General features: G+C 35.0%; 1 protein-coding gene across 5 annotated transcripts in view; it reads right to left on the bottom strand.

Moving 5' to 3' along the window:
* The window catches only part of PDE4D (phosphodiesterase 4D), a 624128-nt gene that overhangs the window by 347587 nt on the left and 256660 nt on the right, over positions 1–19881 (bottom strand). The window contains exon 1 of one of the 5 annotated variants that reach the window (XM_054185816.1): positions 13288–13871. The exons of the other annotated variants lie outside the window; for them this stretch is intronic. Coding sequence (XP_054041791.1) covers positions 13288–13556 — 269 coding nt within the window. The 5' untranslated portion in view covers positions 13557–13871. Of the gene's footprint in view, positions 1–13287; positions 13872–19881 lie in introns of those variants that run through there. 5 annotated transcript variants of the gene reach the window in all.

The raw sequence follows: 19881 nt of genomic DNA, 5'->3' as shown, positions 1-19881 counted from the left end.
CTGTAAACAATGATAGTTCTTCATATTTGGAAAGCATTGGAAAAATGTTAACAAAACATTCCTGAAAAATATAATAATGATTTACTTCAAATATTTAGGAATTAGGACAATAGAGTACAAACAAGTCTGCTGAATTCAAAGAACAGGAGCTGATGGCAGAGCTAGGTTTAAAATCCCAGGATATTTCAACCCAGTCTCACACTATATCCACAGGACCCATGTGTCCCTCTGCTTGAATTTGCTTACAAGACTCAGAAACCCTCACACTTATTTGCCTGTTATTATTTTAAGTGGAAGTTGGATTTTTAAATTTACTTAGTGTGCATACCTTCTCTTTGAATCATAGAATCATTTTGGTTGGAAAAGACCTTTAAGATCATCAAGTCCAACCATTAACCTAACACTGCCAAGTCCACCACTAAACCATGCATCTAAGAGCCGCATCTACACATCTTTTAAATACCTCCAGGGATGGTGACTCAACCGCCTCCCTGGGCAGCCTGTTACAGTGCTTAATAACCCTTTCTGTGAAGAATTTTTTCCTAATATCCAATCTAAACCTCCTTGGCACAACTTTCTTCTGATAGTTTGTTTGACCTGAGAAGCTTGTTCCCTAGGTCTACAGGATTGTTGCACATAACAATCACACAGCAATCATGCTTTTATTTCAACACAGCAAAATAGATGCATAACTGCAGTTTATCATTTTGTTTTCCATTGTGACCTCATCATGACATCATTATGATGCCATAGACTGAGTGAAAAGGGACATCATCATTTTTTCTACTGATTTAAGTGCTCCTCAATAGGTTACTTATTTAATCAAGAAAATCTTTCTCAAATGTTAAAACTGTACTTTACAGTTTACCTTGAAAAATTTAGAGGTACCTAAAGCTGATCTACTACAATGTTGGTCAAATCATTTGAATTTATTTCCTCCTCAAAACCATTTAAGCAGTTGATAATTAATAATTAGATGTTATAATTTAGTATTCTATTCAAATAAATTAATGGAGCAGAAACAGGCTTTATAGAAATGCTTCCTGATCCTCACCCAAAGATTTTTACTCAGAGGAGCGAGTCACAAGCTACCAGCTTAAGCAATGTTGTAGTATTCTTTTTATAGAAAACCTGGACTTTTCTTTTTGCAGTTAGAAATAAGGAAATCAGTTATCCAGAACATTTTATTTTTGTGGTAGTAATTTTATTTTTCACACCATTAAAAGTATTTTTGAACCATATCACATTTTATTCTAAGCATGATACCAGTTACTTTTATTATTCATTGCATGAAAGTGCAGTAAGATTCAAACACCATTATTTTAGGGGCAACAAAGCTCCTGGAAAGTTAAAACAACTTCAAATTAGCACCAAAAGCCCTCATGTAATTATGTAATCATGTAGCTACGTCAGGATAACTATGAAAGAAATTAAGAAGTTTGCTAGAGAACTACTGAGAAATTAATTTGCCACTGTTGGCAAATAGCACACAGAAGAGAGCTTTGCTAAAGAAACAGTCATTATTTCTCACTCTTTAGACTGGTTGATAATAGGCAATAACAATGGTGTTCCTGTTAAAGTAGTCTGAAATTAGACGGTCATTTACAATACTGTACATGGCCTGCATTATAACCCATTGGTCAACATACAGAGGCATCATCAGTCTTCAAGAAGACAAAAAGTGAGTCAGACAGTTCCAGTGGCTTTCAATCAGATGACCTTCATATAAGCCCCAGCATTACGATACCTGCTTTTCCACAGCCCTTCTAAGCCTCATACCTCAATGCTGAAAAGGCATTACTACTAGCTGGTCGAGTTTTGCCCCTTACTCATAGCCATGTAACTTCATCTGCATTCAAATGCTCCAAAACCAGCTAGCCTGCTGCTTCTAGGCACGCACCTCTAATTACTTACCTAAGACTACTTATTCATGAAGTCTTTACCTTACTGTCTGCAAAACATAATATATTTAAGCAGATTACTTCTTTGCGAAGTAAGAAGTAATGCTTGACCAGTACTCTAACTTTCAGAGTAAAAGTGGGTGCTTCCACTGTAAAATTATTATATGGATGGAATTAATTATGCAAAATTTATTCAATATTAGTTCCCTTTGCAGAACCTATATAATGAGCTAAGTCTAGTCCAAGGTCTAAACATCATTAGAAAATTAAAATGCATTTTATATAACTTTGTTTTATGAGTGAAGACTGTTTCAAAGAAAAAGTAAATTATCCATTGGTAACTACATCATCCCTACACAGAAGTATTTTATTTCTTTCACTTTAGATACAGAAAAGTCTGGAAGAGCCCTAGTCTTTTCTGACATAGGCTTCACAAACTTTTGAATAAAGTTTTCTACGCATAAATTTTTACATAAGCTACTATATGCCACCCTATTTGTTCGTAAAGAGAGGATGCCTTTCCAATATCAGGGGATTTCCGTTTCAAAGTCATTCTTTTTTATCTTCTGTGCAACTCCCTCTTATGGCATAACCTTCTATTACCAAAAGGGTGTGGATGGAAACAGGAACTATTGAACAGTTCCAGCTCATAGCACAAGCTTATATCCAAAGAAATATTACCAAACAACTTTTTACAGACCAAGGTCACTTCATGTTTTTACTTGCCCATACTTTCTCTTTGTATTTTAACAGTGATGCTTCGCTGTTTGTGTTCAAGTAATTGATGAGACTTTTATAAGGCTTTTAAACATGAATAAGTTTCTTTTATTTATTTTTGATTGGTGATGATCTTTGCACTTTGGACATGCAAGTAGCAGCTTGTAGCAAAGCCACAACACACAAAGCATGTTTTACTGTGTGAGGTATGTCTAGAGCGACTTTGTAAGTAAATGCAGCATGTAGTCTGGAGAACTAGATGGCTCTGAGAATATATGGAGAATGAAAGATAGAGGCTGTCCTCCTTGGACTCATCTGAGATTTTATCCCCTCACCCCGCCCCAATGTGAAATAAACTTCATACCAGAAAAGGAGCTACTCCTGCTCAGCATATCAATGGCATTTGCAACAGATGCTCCAGGGACTGAAGAGGTTGTGAAAATCTGAAAGAAATTTTGGTAACATAAAAGGAGAAAATAGAATATAATTTGCAGATATGGCCACTGAGTATACTGTGAATTTCCTAAAGGAACACAGGTGGCTTAAAGGAAAAGAAATACAGAACAGCAGTAATGGCAGAACCTGCTGTTGGGTGATGATATTTATATATCATAGACAATACATGATAATATAATTATAATACATGTATAATAGAATATATTATTCATTACCAGCTGTCTGAACAGAATACATGATACTGGGATTTGTATCTCATAGCTCAGTAGAACTCCATCCTGCGCAGCCTCCAGATGAGGCGAAACAAGGCATTCCTTGCTCTCGGCAATTACTTGGGGAACGGCGCGGGGGGTGGGAAACTCTGAAGTATTTCAAATTAAATATTTCAGGCACAATAAGTCAGTATTTTCCAGTATTTTATTAGAATATTCCTCACAACCTCTACCCTGAAGTTCACGCTTAAAAATCTTTTCTTCTGTTGAAATGGGGGTTTTGGGAGTGTTTTTGCTTTTTTTAACACACTGAAAGATGCAGTGCAGTCTTGAACTCAGCATGCCTTATCCTTAGTGTTATTTTTTAAATTGCTAACAACAATCATACGATAGGATTTAATTTTTCTAATAGTCCATTTCCCCTCCCCCTCCCGCCCCCAATCAACATGTGTTTTAATATGGTTTCTCTTGACAAGCTATTGTTGATGAAAGGCCAAAAGCTTGGTATTGTCACAGCTGCACCATATATCACAAACTGTGACTACAGCGCCAACAACACCTTCTCCAATACATAATGCCTCACACAGTCACCGCAGACAAATACAGTCCACCCACAAGAGAACCTCATGGAGGTCTCCAGACTGTGATTATGACAAAAAGTAAGAAAAATTTCAGTACACAATTGTTCTTAAATAATTGTTTTGTAGCTGGAGTATGTAACAGAAATTATACCCATACTTGGAGAAATACTATTCTTTGTAAGTTCCAGATATTTCTTCTGCAGTACATTATTTTTTATGTGGGGAATAGAGATCATTGTACAGTCAATTCTCAGGTCTTTTAATGAATATTTTTTGTGATCTTGATGGATTTCCACATTTAATTATGCAGTCTAAAATACGTCCCATGACAGCTTGCATTTACACAAGTCATTATTCTTCTTTTTTGATTATGTAGTGTGCTACATACTATAATTGTAATTAACACCTTTGCAGAATTCAATCTCTGCATATGAATGTGCATAATAATACATAGGTCCAAGATGTAGATGATATATTAAAATAACTTAGATTTTATTGCTTATGACTGTGTTTATGAAAGTACAGGTTTTAAAGGTTGTTACAGCTGCACAGCAAGACTGGAAATGCAATAGCTAGCTTTTCTGATTCATCATTTAATGAACCTTCCCATCCCCAAAAGAAAACAACATACTTTATCTGTGATTGCATATGTCTTCTATAATGCAAAATTATATTTATGGTCATGGTCAAATAAATAAATTATTTATTTGAATATGACTGGAAAATTGTTATAATATTGAAGTGCACATCAGAAATGGTTGCTTTTCCTTTAACTTGTTTAATATGGAAATATATAACGTTCAGATAAAGCTGGAAGAATCACATAATTTATAAAATCTATTCTGGATAAAACTTATTTGCTGTCTTACTCTATTTCGGGAGGTGAAATGAATATACAGGCAGATATTCTTAAAAAAAACAGCTTGTGGAGTTTCCTTCTCTACTGCGCTCCTACTACTTGCTCTGGACCTTATTTGTCAGGTTCAGTAGATGCAGATTTACCACAGAAGCTCAATAAAACATACATAACAAAAACCCACACATATACACAAAAGCCACAATTTACATGTTCAACTAATTGATGCACAATGATATTTTTTCTTTAAATTATTAAGGTAATGTTATCAAGAGATAATCCTAAAGACTTATTCATGCATTAAAGAACACTATGAAAGTTCATAGATATTCCAAGCTAGTCTGTCCCATAAAGTGATGTATTTAATTGTACATCATTCAGTCTTAGACATTATTACACCATAAAGTATTGCAAGCTTACTTGAACAATCTATCATCCATAAAAGTCTCACTGTCAGGAGCATATCTGTGGAGTACGTGTCACAATGAGATTCTAACTGATAAGTTCTATCTGTTATAATATTTAATGAGTACTGATAAATTTGGTACATAGAAGAACACAGAAGAGATCTGATCGCTAAGAAAAATAGAATTTAAGAGGAAAACAGGTAACAAACAAAGCATTATGAAATGACCACAAGTGTTTCTCTATAAAACAATAACCAAAATGGAGTATGTCCTTCTTGTCTTACGTTTCACCCCATACATGCACAAAATTTTATGTTTTTTGCTATAATTATTCTGTACATGTTTTTTTTTTTTAAAGAACAGAATGCAGAAAAGTAGTAAAAGTAAGCTGTTGAAAATAGCAAATAGAAGATCCTGAATGTTTACTAAAAGGGGAATACGCAAAAACCCGAAAGTAAGTTCTGTGCTAACATGAAGTGTGAGCCATGTAGTGTCACGCTATCACTGATAATAGACAAAGAAGATAACAATGCCTGCTGAATTTTGAGGGTTTAGAAAATGGAAAGTCAACTCACTATAAATTTATTAAATGTAGTATATCTCCATAGTATAAAGCAGTAAAGGTTTTACAAGATTATTCCCTAAAATTTAGCAGTAAGGGGAGATGCCAATATTACCAATATTATCTAGTGACCAAGATCAAACATTGGTTGGGCGTGAACAAAAGGACAGGTCAGGCAGTGCATCCCACCACAACAGAGTAAGCACATTCTACTGCAGACACAATCTAAGCACTAGTAACTTGCCCCAGCTAGAGACCAGTTCTAAGACTGGCCATTTTTCCTAGATAAGACAGAAATAAGCCTTCTTCTAGCAAACATTTCACTGTATTTCTGTTTAAATCAGAGATCTGCCAGTACTCTGCTCTTTGAGTAAAACTTGTTGGTTCCAGCCAACAGCTGCTCCATATGGGACTATCAGCTTGATAGACAGAGATGCTGAGACCCCTCTCCCACTCTTCTTTCTCACTTAAATGTTAACTTGTCTATTGTCAGAATGAACTCTTGCAAGTTTTAAGATGAGTGTCCTCCTGGACCACCAGTGGAAAAATCATGCTTGGTATTAGATGAACAGAAGTATAAAAACCCCAAAAGTTCATGAGATACAGAAGAAACATCAAAAGAGGAAAAGAATAAGGAGTAATACCTACATAACCCAAAGAAGAGTAAGCTCTTCAAGAATGTATGAAAGGAAAAGCCAGCTAGTTGCTAGATGGTGCTAAAGAAATCGTAAGAATATCTATACCTATAAGAAATATATCTATTAAGAGATATGAATTACTATGAGAAGTCAAAAAGGGAAAGAAATTTCTGAAGCTTTTATAACACATTTGAAATTTTGAGGTTATGTATATGGAACTACACTATACCTAAGAAACCCTTAATTTAAGGCCAAGGTTCAGTGGAGTCTTGAGATTCAAAACAGAGGAAAAAGGCTACCATGCAATACTAATTTCAGCTTGCATAAAACATTAAAAATGTGTCAAACTGCAGAAGAAACAGACAGGATTGCACAGGCTGGGGTAAGAACAAATCATCTGTTTTGGCAAACCACAAATAAAATAGTAATATATACATGCAAAATGGAAGTGCAAATAGTAAGTTTGCAAAATGCAATCAGAGCAGCAATGTGGAAGACTGCTTGAGTTTAACAGGTTCCCAAGATTATACACAGTAAGCTAATGAAAACATTCTACAAAAACTACTGGGAATTTCTGCAATTTCTTAAACAAAACATAAGAAAATCACCATAAAATAAAGACTTAGAATTTAGTCTTTGATTGTTCATTGATCTTTCTGAGATGGTTTTGGGTTTCCTTTTTGCCACCAGGAGCTCTGCTCTAACATGACCTTGGGAAAATGCACCTTTGCCTCTTCCTTTTTCACATGGAGGTGAATTTTGTCCTCATCTGTCTTTCCTCAGGTTTGAGCTGTGTGCAACATCCCCAGCTTATTGCAAGCCACTCTGTAGACACTAGACGGAATCACATTCCCCTAGCTCATTCCCTGCCTCTGCTCCACTAACCCATGCATATGTGTGCGCATCAAATACATCATACATACACAAGACAAATACACATACTGTCTTTGCAAGCCTGTTGCCTAATTATACACAAGCATGCCCCTCTTTACGTAACAGAATTTCAGAAGAGTGTGTATGTGTATTGGGATATCTTACACCTTTGTAGTATGTGTCTCTGACAATATTGTGAATTAAATCCTTTCCTGGGAAGGATTTATGCATCCATTATCAATATCTTTACATTATATGTTGAGAGGATCACATACTATTCCAGAAAAGGAGTAAGGTAACGTGTTCTAAAAAGTCTGAAAACCAATCGAGGAGAGTCCTCTGTAATATACCAGTTGTTACCTTGCCTAAAACCTTATGTAATATTTGGTCAGCTGATTTATAAAGTGTGAATAAAACCTAGGTGAGAAAAAGCAAGGAAATAGTAAAAAAATCAGATGTTTTCTTAATTGAACATAAACAAATAAGGTCACATATGCAAATATGCAACTTCATCTTACTCAAGATAAAACTACATTTTATTTTAATAGTTCCAAAAGCATGTAATTATTAATTAAATTTTATTGCATCTGTAACCTGATTAAACACTGCCTTTAATCTTGTGAGTACATGCAACTAATATGCTGCAATCTTTTTTTTTTTTTTTAATATTCTTCCATAGCAGTTAAATTATTTTCCATGGAAGTTTGAACTACTCTGCACAACTCTCTAGAACATTTCAGCTGTTAGTACAGAGTATACATACAGAGAGGCTATGAATCCTACCCTTCCCTAGTGTGGTTTGCATAGTTATCATCCTCCTCTGCTTTGATGAATCTTTCTTTTGAGATGCTTTTCATACACCAAATTGTCATTACTTTAGTTCCCTGAAAAGCACGGAGTAGTGAAGGAGAGGAAAACATAGATAGGCTTAAAAATCTTTGAAGAAAATATATCTTGAAAATTGGAAGAAAACTGTACTAAGAAAAAGTCTATAGTTTCAATTTGGTATAGCTTCAGTATAGTTTAGTAGTTCCAGCATAAATACACTGAATCAGGCAGCATAAGACCACATCAAGTTAAATATGTTGCTCTTCTGCAATCAAGCTATAACTAAGGCTTGAGGTTTTGTTGTTTTTTGCAATTAAGGCTGAAAGCGCATGAAAAGATATTGTGCAATAAAAATAAACAGAGACCTGAGTTTATCAGTACCCTTATGTCAGTTACATTCCTGAAACTTAAAATGGCACACCTTACACATATCTATCTAAACTATTTCTAAGGCATCTACCGTTTTCATATCTGAATGCCAAAGTCAATGTAAAACTATTTACTATGGGTGGAGACAAAGGCTGGCTGAATTCAGGTGAAAGTACTCTATATAACTGGGCACATACTTGTATTCTTACAGTCAGTAATCACATTAAATGGTTAGCTTTGGGGGTGTATGTTTAAAAAAAAAAAAAGTCTAAAGAGAAAAACCATAAAAACCTTGAACATCAAAAAATACTAAATGAACGCCAGAAGAGCTGGAGAGGGGACAGATGTCAAAGTGGAAGACTGACAATGGACTCATGAATAACAAACCCACTTAATAATTTTTAAAATGTCATATATCACTATTTGCTGTATCTGAACACATACAAATAAATCACAAAGCCAGCAAAAATTCTGTCCAAACTTATATACAACAGAGAAAAAGCAACTGTTTGAACTTTTTGTGTCACTGAGAAGTACTAAGGCAGCAAATAATAAAGGCCAAAAAACTCAAAGATGTTCATCCCATGACTTTATACTTCCAATTAAATAAATACAATTTAGTTGCTGTGTTGCACTGACCTTACTATCCTGCCAAGTATTTAGGCTTCTTGCTTCTCCTCCCTTTCCTACAGAAAGGATTTTTTCATGGAAAATAAAGGAAAGCTGACTTCTCACATGAGTTAACTAAAGCTGTATGATTTAAAGTATCTAAACATCCTTACACAGACGTCTGGACATATCTCACCCACGCTGGCTGTTCACACAGATGGGGAACAAACAGTCTCCTTCCCTGTAACTGAAGGCCGCCTCTCCTCACAAATCCCAGCACGTATGATCCCATCCCAGTCATCTCTCCTGCCAAACTGCACTGGGGTTACAGGCAGCTTAGAAAAGCCATAGGAAGAGCCAACCAAGACAATCCAGAAACTGAATTTGTCAAGCACATACCAGAGGACTTAATTTATCTTGTCTGTGTTTGGTTGCAATATGTGCTGCCGCGTCACTATATCAACCAGATCTTAAAGCATTATGATTACTTTTACAGTAATACAGTATAATGCGGATTTCTGAGGAATTTGAATTGGTTTTGGCTAGAGCATGTTTAAATTCCTGGCCATGAAGCTTTGTTTCTTTTCAGTTGCTATGGCTGTTTCCTATAGATTGCTGGCTGATGAGGTCTGTAGACTGAGAGGGACCCAGGCTAAAAGTAAAAGATAACTTAACTAGCTTTAGTTTCACAGTTACGGACCAGACTAGCTGTAACACTCTCTGAAGCTGTAAGTTATTCCGAAATTTCTCCAACAAAAATGAAGACCCCCTGCACCTCTACCACATAAAACCTTCTTTTCAACTCACTCAATGCTGTATTTTTTCCTGTCTAAAATCCTGCAATTATTTATCTTTCAAGCATTAGAATGAATTCAGAGTTACAGCTGGGGAAGGATAAAGAAGAAAAGAAAGGACAGAAAGACTCATAAAATGTCTGAGGTTAACGGCTAGAGACGAACTGTGAGTTGAAAGAAATATTGGCAAATTTTCCATTACACTCTTGTAAGCAAAATCAAGTTACGTAACCACATTTCCAAACACAGTGCATGGAAACCTCCTATTAAAAACAAATGAAAAAAAATAGCCTATTAAGTCATGCCATCCTGAACACAACTGATAGAGAGAACAGATTTAAACAAATGGTTCCATGAGTTTCTTAAGCACTCCCTAGTAAATGCCCCAGTTTGTGTACAATTTTTATACAAGACATGGTTTTCAGAAGACAGTGGTCAAACTTTTCGAGAAAGAACCACCACAGAGCTTCTTAAAGAGGTCTTAAAGGCTTACATATGTACATCACCTTTTTTAATCACAAGTTGTTACATGCCTTTTACATAATATACCATTGCCCCACTGTGTAAATGAACATGTATGTGAACATTACATCCTATGATTCTATACCTCATCACATAACAAAAAAAATGGAGGCATTTTGACAGTTCACAACCAGGGCATTTGTGCACAATTCGTGCCATATGACTAAAACTGATAACTCAATTATTCATGTAAAAGTGTAATAGCCACATGATAAAGAAAATGCATTTTAGTGTCAACAGTTCTACATCCCAGACCATTACAGGGGGAGAGGTATGGGCCTTATGAAAGAAAGCAGGAAGAACTGGGTTGCCAGAAAAATTCATCAATCTGTCGCCCACTTCTTGACCCTATCTGAATGCCATTTCAGAGCCTGGAAGTCAGGGAGTTAGGTACAATCTAAATGAGTTGTTCTGGTGCACTGGATTTGTGTTTGTCATCACTGCAGCACATAGCAATATCTTTAGTGTTATACGTTTGGTTCTCATGCTACCTATATACCTAAACTTCTAATCATCAGAAAAACATAAGAAAATACTAACGTTGCAAGCCTAGGGGTATTTGGCAAAGTTGGAATGGCCTTTCAACTTATAAGTGGCTTGAATAAGATCATGTTATTAAAATTTTTAATGCCTGCGTGAATGATGAACTAAACAAGAAAGATGCATACACAAATTCAGTGACTACTCTTAAAGTAAAAACCAGATTAAATTAGAAATACAAGAAAATTAAAGCAATTACAGGTCATAACTAAAGTGGAACAAATGATATGCACTAAAACCAGAATGGATCCTCCATAGTACAGCATTTTGGAGTAAGCTTACAACTACTCTATTTTCAAAAGCATTTTTTTTCCATGAGCTGTCTAAAATGTATTATATGGATATGGACTCAAAACCACTATACTGCCAAAAGCATCTAGAAACATGTCTATCACAGAGCATATCAGTTTTCTAAATAGGTGACCAAGTGAAGACGTATCAGTAACTAAAGACTTGATGAGATTTGGAAACAACTAAATTTTGTAAACACTCAGTAGTGCTTCTGCTTCCCTTCATACACCTGTGAGTCTGGTCACATCTATTATTATTATGTAAGATTCGTGGGTTTTCTCCTCCATCTTCACTTCAGAAATACTATTCTTCTTTGTAGGTTCTCAGGTAATTTATTGTAACTCTCTGCTTGGCTCTCTACTTCTTTACTTGCTGAAAAATAAAAGTGCTGTTAAAATGAGCCAGTCTTACAAATAATTTAGAAATAACTATGAATGGTTCAACAACATATCTTGCAGTACTAGTATTTCACATATTTGGGAAAAACCCAAGCATTTCCTACACTCCACATAATGCTAAAAAAGGCACTCTACCCAAACTGAAAACTTTCTGAAGTTCACTAGAGGAAGTGCGTTTAAACAAAATTCCACTTTTTAATACTATGACAGCCTTTGCCCTTTCAGGTTGCCCAAACCTGTTTGGTCACTTTGTCCCTTTTAATACCCTTCCTTTCTCTGTCATCTTACACTGTCTACAATAACTGTCATAACACATAGATAATCACACATGGTAGTTTCAATCTCTAAACTTTCACAAATTCTTATTTATTTTCATCTTACAACGTAAAACAGCTCTGCCTGAATTACTCTTTTTTAACCTTGCATGTTCTTATGTATTGACTCTTTTATAAATTAGTTGATGCAGACCAGAAGTTAAAAATCCTTAATGTTGTTGTCATTTATACATAACTGTTAAAGGAATATGAAATATCCTAATTTCAATGGTTTCCTATGTTACACATGCAATTTTTGACCGGGTAGACTGGTTTCAAAAAAAACACTCTTTAAGTATAAAGGCACACTTGTTTTTCCTCATCCTTTTGAAGGGTAAAAATATTATTTTATCAAAGAAGTATTTTAGCTACAAAAATACATAGTAAAGATTTAGGCACACATGTATACAATGTGCAATGCACATACCAGTCACATAGCTATGGTGTAAATATAATTTCAGACAAATTAAGATAAATTTGAATAGCATATCCATTTGCTGCTTAGAAAACATGACTTATTTTCTTTGCATGTATTTCATTGCCCTTCTTTCTATATATTACATTTTTATTTGAAAAATAATGGGGGGGAAAAAAATCTCACAAGAAAAAACAGAACACATCAATATCTCAGGACCATCAAAGCAAACAGGAATGTATTACTGAGTTACAATAATCTCATATATAACATTTTAAAAAAGAATAAATTAAGTAATGAAATTATGCTGCTGTTTCACAGAAGATGGATGCAACAAATTTAACGTCTTTTATAGATCTGATCACAAACACATGTCTAAGAAATGATGGAGTTACAAAGAAAGTATACTAGTTAATCATTTAACAAGGGCTTCTCTTTCCATCTTTCCTTTGTTTACTCTAGCAACTGCCTTGATGAAAATCACTGTTTCATATACAGTATCTATTCCCACTATTCTTCTCTGTCACGTCCTTCTTAATTTGAGCGCTGTTAAAAGATAAACAAACTTATGTTACTCTGTTTAGGCGAGAAGTGGTTATAAATTGCCAATAAATAAATAAAATAAAATGAAACATATTTAAAAGATACATTAAAGAAAAAAATTACCTACTCACTCTGACCTGAACAGCACAGAATTAGATAAGTACTCTTCCTTCTTAAGACTACAGTTTTTATTTCTGGGGGAGGGGAAGAAAGGAATTATTACCTAAGAAAACAGAGGAAATAAAGTAGCTTTTGTGCAAGCAAATATATGTTTTCTTACCTTATATAAATTACTATTTTAAGCTTCATGTCTGAAATTAACTTGAGTCACGAGTTAGAACTATCTCTTTCAGAGGGATTCATGCAGAGATTGACCCAACAAATATAACCACTGATATCAAGGCGATAAATGCTCTACAAAAAAAAACTTAATCTGACATTTCATGACAACCCATTCTTACCAGGTATGTGCCACAGTGAAACGCCGCTGTTTCGGTATGTTGCTACTTAAAAGCATCCTGCGCAAAAGCCTTGGAGAGTTTCGAGGAGAAATAACTGGAGAGAGACGGGGAGAAGCAGATGAAGATTTCCTAGGTGTCCTGGACTTTTCATGTTGCAACAGGTTTTCCCTCAGGGTCTTCACAAGGTCTTCATTTAACCATGGATTTTGACAATGTGTATTATCCACTTCAGGAACAGCCAAAGTGTCCGGACTTGTCTGCTGAGCCATGTTTCCCAAGTAAGTTTGTTATTAAGGTCTAATACAATCAAATATTGGCTTAACTGCTTAAGATATTTCCTTTCTAAATCAGTTCCCAAGAACTGTGCAGAGCTTCAACTCCAGTTCAGCTTATTCTGTTTTCAACATGGTGTCGCCTGCCCTCAGCGTCTCTATATAGATAATGATCTACAAAGAAAAAAGCAAGCTAACTCCTCCACAGAAACCTATTAAACATTACCACTCCCCTCACAGCCCTGCTGCCAAAGATCACTTATTAGCTATCACAGCAAGCGAGCACGGGAGGAAGAAACTGCTTTAGCACAGCCTTTGTTGGAGCTGTAAAGCTGCCTGTTAAACTATTGGAACTAACGTGCTGCAGCTGCTTGAATGACTTCTGGTTATGTACATACAAAGTGCTGGAGGAGGGCTTAAACATAAGATGCATGCTCATTTTGTTTGGTTATTCTTTCTGTTTGCTTACTCCTGAACCTTCAAGAAGGCTGAAAGGAAGGGGGACTGTTGAATAACCTCTTCTGTTTTTTCCAGGATCTACAGTATTTATCTTTGTAGTCCCCATTTACAAAGCAAGATTACAAACTTTTACCTCTTAAGCTAACTAGCAAATACTACAATTAAATAATACAAATGCCTTAGTCCCTCCCCTGTCAGTTTATCACAATCACTTTTCAAATGCAATTAGGAAATGCTAATACTTGCTACCTTACATTTTCCAGAAAAACAAAACAAACATTTTAAGATCTGCACACAAACTAAAATCAGACCATGTCAGCTACTAATATCTGCTTAATGAGATGTTCTTAATTCAGTATATCATCATGTCATGACCACTACGTGAACTAAGGAAGTGCCTTTTTTCTAGTCACAGCTGGTGGGGATATAAACTATTGAAAGATACTAAAAAAGAACTTCCAAAACATGAAAAGGCAAAAGTACTTGCATTTATTTGGTCAATACATATTGCTATGCAAACAAGATATTTGTGCAGTTATGATCCAATAAAACCTTTGCCAATCCACCCCAAGATTTATTTTTCCCATTTTTAATTAAAATAACTCACTTCCTCTATTCTGAAAGACAAAATTTTTTTAAACGTGTTCAAGTTTATTCATAACTCACTGATAGCGGACAAAGACCTGTAATAACTGGTGGTAGATAAATATGTCCTTAAGCTTGGTACAGTAATTTTTACAGAAACAACAACAACAATCTTTTCAGTTATAACCATACTTCCTGTTCATCCTACAGGAAGAAATCATCACCATTTTGTGAGAGATTTCATTTTAATGTCAGAACATTGCTTACATATAATTTTTATCAGTGCAATATATTTTTCCTCTTTTACTTTGTCTTAAAATCCAGCTTTCCTTTGTGAATAATAATTTGCTTTTGAAGCACACACAGTGTCCAGGATTTCAATGGGGTGAAGGGTGTTTGACCACCATTACATGACCAGGTGCGAAAGGCAAATACTGTTTTCTGTCTTATGGTAAAATCATAAATCCTGCAAAAGTGGTCTACTGTCACAATGGAGAGCAATCACCTTTGTTCTTAGCACTGAAGCCACCATTCCCGATGAGGATTATGAAGAGAACATCACAATGTGAACAGAAGTAGAGCAAAACAGCAACTGAAAGGTCAACTTACATTAAGAATGACATTGCTATCAGGTGTCAGCCCCATTATGTAGACAAGTTTAACTGTACTGCGTCATATGTGAAATTTGATAACAATGTATTTACAAATTTAACTCAATATTGAACAGCACCACAGAATACAGAAATCACTATGCATTACGTTTTTGTGTATTTTTCTAAAAATTTATAGAAGATTTAATCACTATATAAAAACTAACACTGACCAAATACAGAATATAGCTGAGATATTATTAAAACTGCAAAAGCAAAATTTTAAACCATGTTTTATTGAAAACAAAATTTTAATTGGAAATGAAGTGATAATCCATAGATAGGAAAAGAATTGGATTAAATCATAACACGTAATTAACACAATAACTGCTTCCACTCCTTTTCGATTGGAAGAGTACTAGTGGTACTAGAGAACAGTACACAGCACTAGTCCTCAACAAGCAGGCAAAAAAAAAGCTAATATAGGAAAATGGTTATTTTACATCTATGAAGAACAAACATATCATCTCTCTATTAGTCTGTTATTCTTCCTTATTTATTAAAAAACAGTAGCAATTCCATATGAGTCCAATCATACTTTCCTCCGAACAATAACGTCTGTGTAATGAGAGCTATGTTCCTTTATGCTATGAAATACCGCCACCTAACGTCTGTTACAAAGCATGGTCTTCAGATAGCTGCAGTGGCTTTATGAAACTAAACAAAACGACCCGTTGGCGATCGATGAATCAATGACGTCAATAAGACCATTAAAATTTATTACAGTGTGCCTGGGATCATGCTTTAAGTTGCACTATGTTACAGAGATAATTATAGAAGAGGAAAGTATTAGTCCACAGATGAGCAGTTTTATTACCCTTGTTCTTAAAAATATTATAACTAAGTCAACAAGGACCATTAGCTTGACATCCTACATTACAGGTATTGAGTGGGTTTGCCACATATTCAAAGAGGTAATATGTAATGTGTATAGAACAGCAGAATAAAGCCTTTTAAGAGGAAAAGTGAACTCAGTCATTATAAAGTGCCACCATTTGCATGAATAGCTAACTAAAATGCTTTTCCTTACTTGGTTAATGGGTTAAATTTCTGAATGTAGATGTTCCGTTCCCCTAGATAGATATCTTATTTTGACATATGCCTCTTCCTTCTCAAAAAAAAAAAAAAAAAAAAGGTAGTCTGGGAGAGTACTAAGTAAGATCTTCCTATGCACAGAGCCACAGAACATTAATTGTGGTTACTATAAGCAGTCTCACAACACAAATGATCTAAGACCCTGTTGAGCTCATCTATGTAGTGCCTAGCATGTATATGAAGTTAAATCTATGTAGTGCCTAGCATGTATATGAAGTCAGCCTTTGGACTGACTTCATTATAGATTAGAATCATGAACAGCCTTCACTGTAATAAAAAGCAGAGGTCTAATTTATAGCAATATTAAATAACCACTATCTGAGTTAGACAAAATGATTACCTTGCAGTCAGGACTGGGGAGAAGACAAGGCAGAAAAAGCGCAGTGCCATGAGGTAGCCTACCCACGTGCTAGAATAAAGCCTTGAAAGAAAATCATTCCTTAAGGAAAAATTATCGTTTCCATTTTAATGTTTCTAGCTATACATTAAAATAAGATAGCAAAGTACAGTAATATTTTTTTTCTATAAAGAGTCTAATTAATTAAGGAACAGTCCTACTTGACTGTGTTTTAATAAAGACGTATCTAATTTTCCCATTTTCCTACAAAGATCACCACAATTATTATTAAAACTGGAAAAAATTGTTAGCCACTCCTTTGAAAAACTCCTTCAGGTAAAAACCACAGTCCGTGTTTTTCACACATGTTAAGAAAGCATAGGGTACAATTCCAAAAATTGCTGTAGGATTTTTAATCAGGATTACAAAAAAAGTATTTTTAAATATTTTTTTCTGATGAGTTAATTTTCTGGGCTCTTCTCCAGTCCTACTAGAGAAATAAGATCACTGACAGTGGTCTGTGAAATTCCACCAAAAAAAAATATTTATTGCTTCTTTCAAAATAAGAACATTTGAGAACTAATACATATCCCATTTTCAAAAAGTAATACTGATAGTGCTTTAAGCATGTTCATGTTGTATGTCCTAAGGGCGTTTGATTCATTTTCTGATTTAATGTTCTAATTTAAGGCACTCACAGTTAAACCTAATTTTGCAGGTTTTGCTTAGTCACAGCTGCACAGGTAAAAGTTATATCAAGAACAGATTTAATTCTGCCTGCTATATGTTTAACTAAATCATCTTAAGGCTCAGGACAAAAGCAGAGAACTAGAATCTCATAACAGAAATTCAGCACTAAAAAATCTAGAAGCTTTTATTCTCTTCCCCTTAAAGATATCCCTTAAAGATACTAAAAAATGAAAGTCAAGCATTCAATTCTTGTACTTTTCATAAACTTTCTTATGAAATATGTTCCTTATGATAAACGTGCTTAAATATTACAAGCTTAAAGTGCTCACATTGCTGTTAATCATGAAGACTAGGAAGAACTACAGCATACAGAAGAGAATAAGCTAATAGGTTCTGCAGGTAATAAACGCAAAATTAAACACGTATTTGATATCACATAAAAGATACTAAAGGATTTAAAAGTAATTTCTGTGTTATAACTACTTGAACACAGTATGATAAAGTTACTTTAATATTATAATTATTAATCAACATATAAAATATATTATGTGATTTTCTTAGAGCATAAATGCAGTCGCTCACAAGGAGCAAAAGAACTCTTTCACACAAAATATGAAAAGTTATTAAAATATCTTACTTGGGAGAAAGTAGAGAATTCCAGACACATAGGAATGTAAGTGAAAAAACAACCCTCCAACGTGTTGCTTCTTTGAAAGCAAGCAGATAGGTATCACAGGATCATAGAAGAATTCAGGTTGGTAATGACCTCAGGTGATCAAGTCCACTCTCCTGCGCAAAGCAGGACCAGCTGTAAGGTCAGACCACGCTGAGGCACTAGAGCACCTGAGAATGGTGCAGAAGAAGTAGAGAGAAGAGAAGATAAAGTCAGGTTGTTGTGAAGAATGGGTGCCATACCACGGTTTCATTTCCTGAAGCAAATAACAGAATACTGAAGGTATGGTGTGATTGAGGAGAATTCTAATTCTACTTAAGGCAGAAAATAAGAATCTTGGATGATACTATGATTCTTATTTGGAAAGAGAGGTTAATGCATAAATTGAGGAGCATAGCAGTCAAGGAAGAAAAAAAGCATAAAAGAAGAAATTAATAGGTGATAGGAAGTCTTAATAAAATGTTAAGTACCAGCAAAGTTCACAGTATCATTTTAATACCTGCCAATTGCCACATTCTCAAAGAGCTGATATGATAGTTATGGATTTGCCAAGTGCAGGGTAGTGCTTATTTTCCTAGCAGTTACATGCGCTGCTGGGAGACCACAGGTAGCGTGGAGCTGCAGTAGGTGACTCAAAGAGGATTGGTTGCACTTAGCATAGAAATGGCAGGCATCCTCTGACAGATAAAACTCTGTAACACACAAAGGTATGGAAAACACATGCAATTCTAAATATTCCAAGGAAATTGAAGGCTGCTGAGTTTACTCTGTGTATTTGATAGAAGTAAATTTTCAATAATATCCTAATAGAACAATGGTACCTAACATGGCATTGAAAGACTGAATCAGGTCAACTTTCTAAATAATAGTCAGACAGACATACATTTAGAAGTGTATCTTCAGAAGGAGAACAGAATAAACAGCTTGTGGTACACCCAAAATTGGGTACGATATGTTTACCACCATTAACAAAACACTTGCTGTCACTTAAAATTTTAGAGCACTTCTAACTTAGAGAAGTTCCTAATAAAAACTGTTTTCATAATATCAGCTCAGATTCACCTTGCAATTCAATAAAGTGCATTGTATTTAGTCAGTCATTTCTTTTATTATAGATTTCGGAGTGTCTGGAAGTATTGTCACAATTCTACAAAAATAAAGTACTGTTTAGTTGCTGATTCCCCCGAATGAGCTGCTGGATTTTTTGCATGGCAGAAACAAGAGAGATAAGAGAACACTGGGTATGTGATAATAAAGGAAAACAAGTAGATAAAACAGCTACATATTACAGTATGTCCAGGGTCCATTCTAAGAAAAAAGAGGAAGATTTTGCAATCCATCCTCAAGGACTTCAGCAGTATTTTATGAAAATGTCAGAGAAAACACTCAGTCTTATCCTTTCAAAATAATTGGCCAAATAGAATGCAGACTCAGAACTTCTAAAAAACCTCCAAACTTAAAACAGGACAGTACAATGTGTTTCTGAAGAATTAATTGAAAATAGAGATTCTCCAAAATCTTTGCAAGGTTCTACAGTTCTTTCTACAATTCATGTTGCTGCAGGAATGAACTAGGGATATTTTCAGCATAGTTTGTTTCTGGAATAAAATGCTATAAATCAAGTGCTGTTGGGGCCATCTACTGTTGTCCTGTAAATAGCATAGTAAATGGTCTGTCACAGACCTCCAGTTTAAAAACACACATTGCCCTACGTGCACACAAGAAAACAAAACAACTGAAGTGGGGGAAGCGGTCATCTCAAGAGCAGTTTACTTAGCATTTTGTTATAAATGAAATCACTATGTCAACACTGCATAGGATAGCCTGGAGATT

Source organism: Rissa tridactyla, chromosome Z (assembly GCF_028500815.1).
Source record: "Rissa tridactyla isolate bRisTri1 chromosome Z, bRisTri1.patW.cur.20221130, whole genome shotgun sequence".
Taxonomy (NCBI): Eukaryota; Metazoa; Chordata; class Aves; order Charadriiformes; family Laridae; genus Rissa; species Rissa tridactyla.
This window is presented reverse-complemented; position numbering and strand designations above follow the sequence as displayed.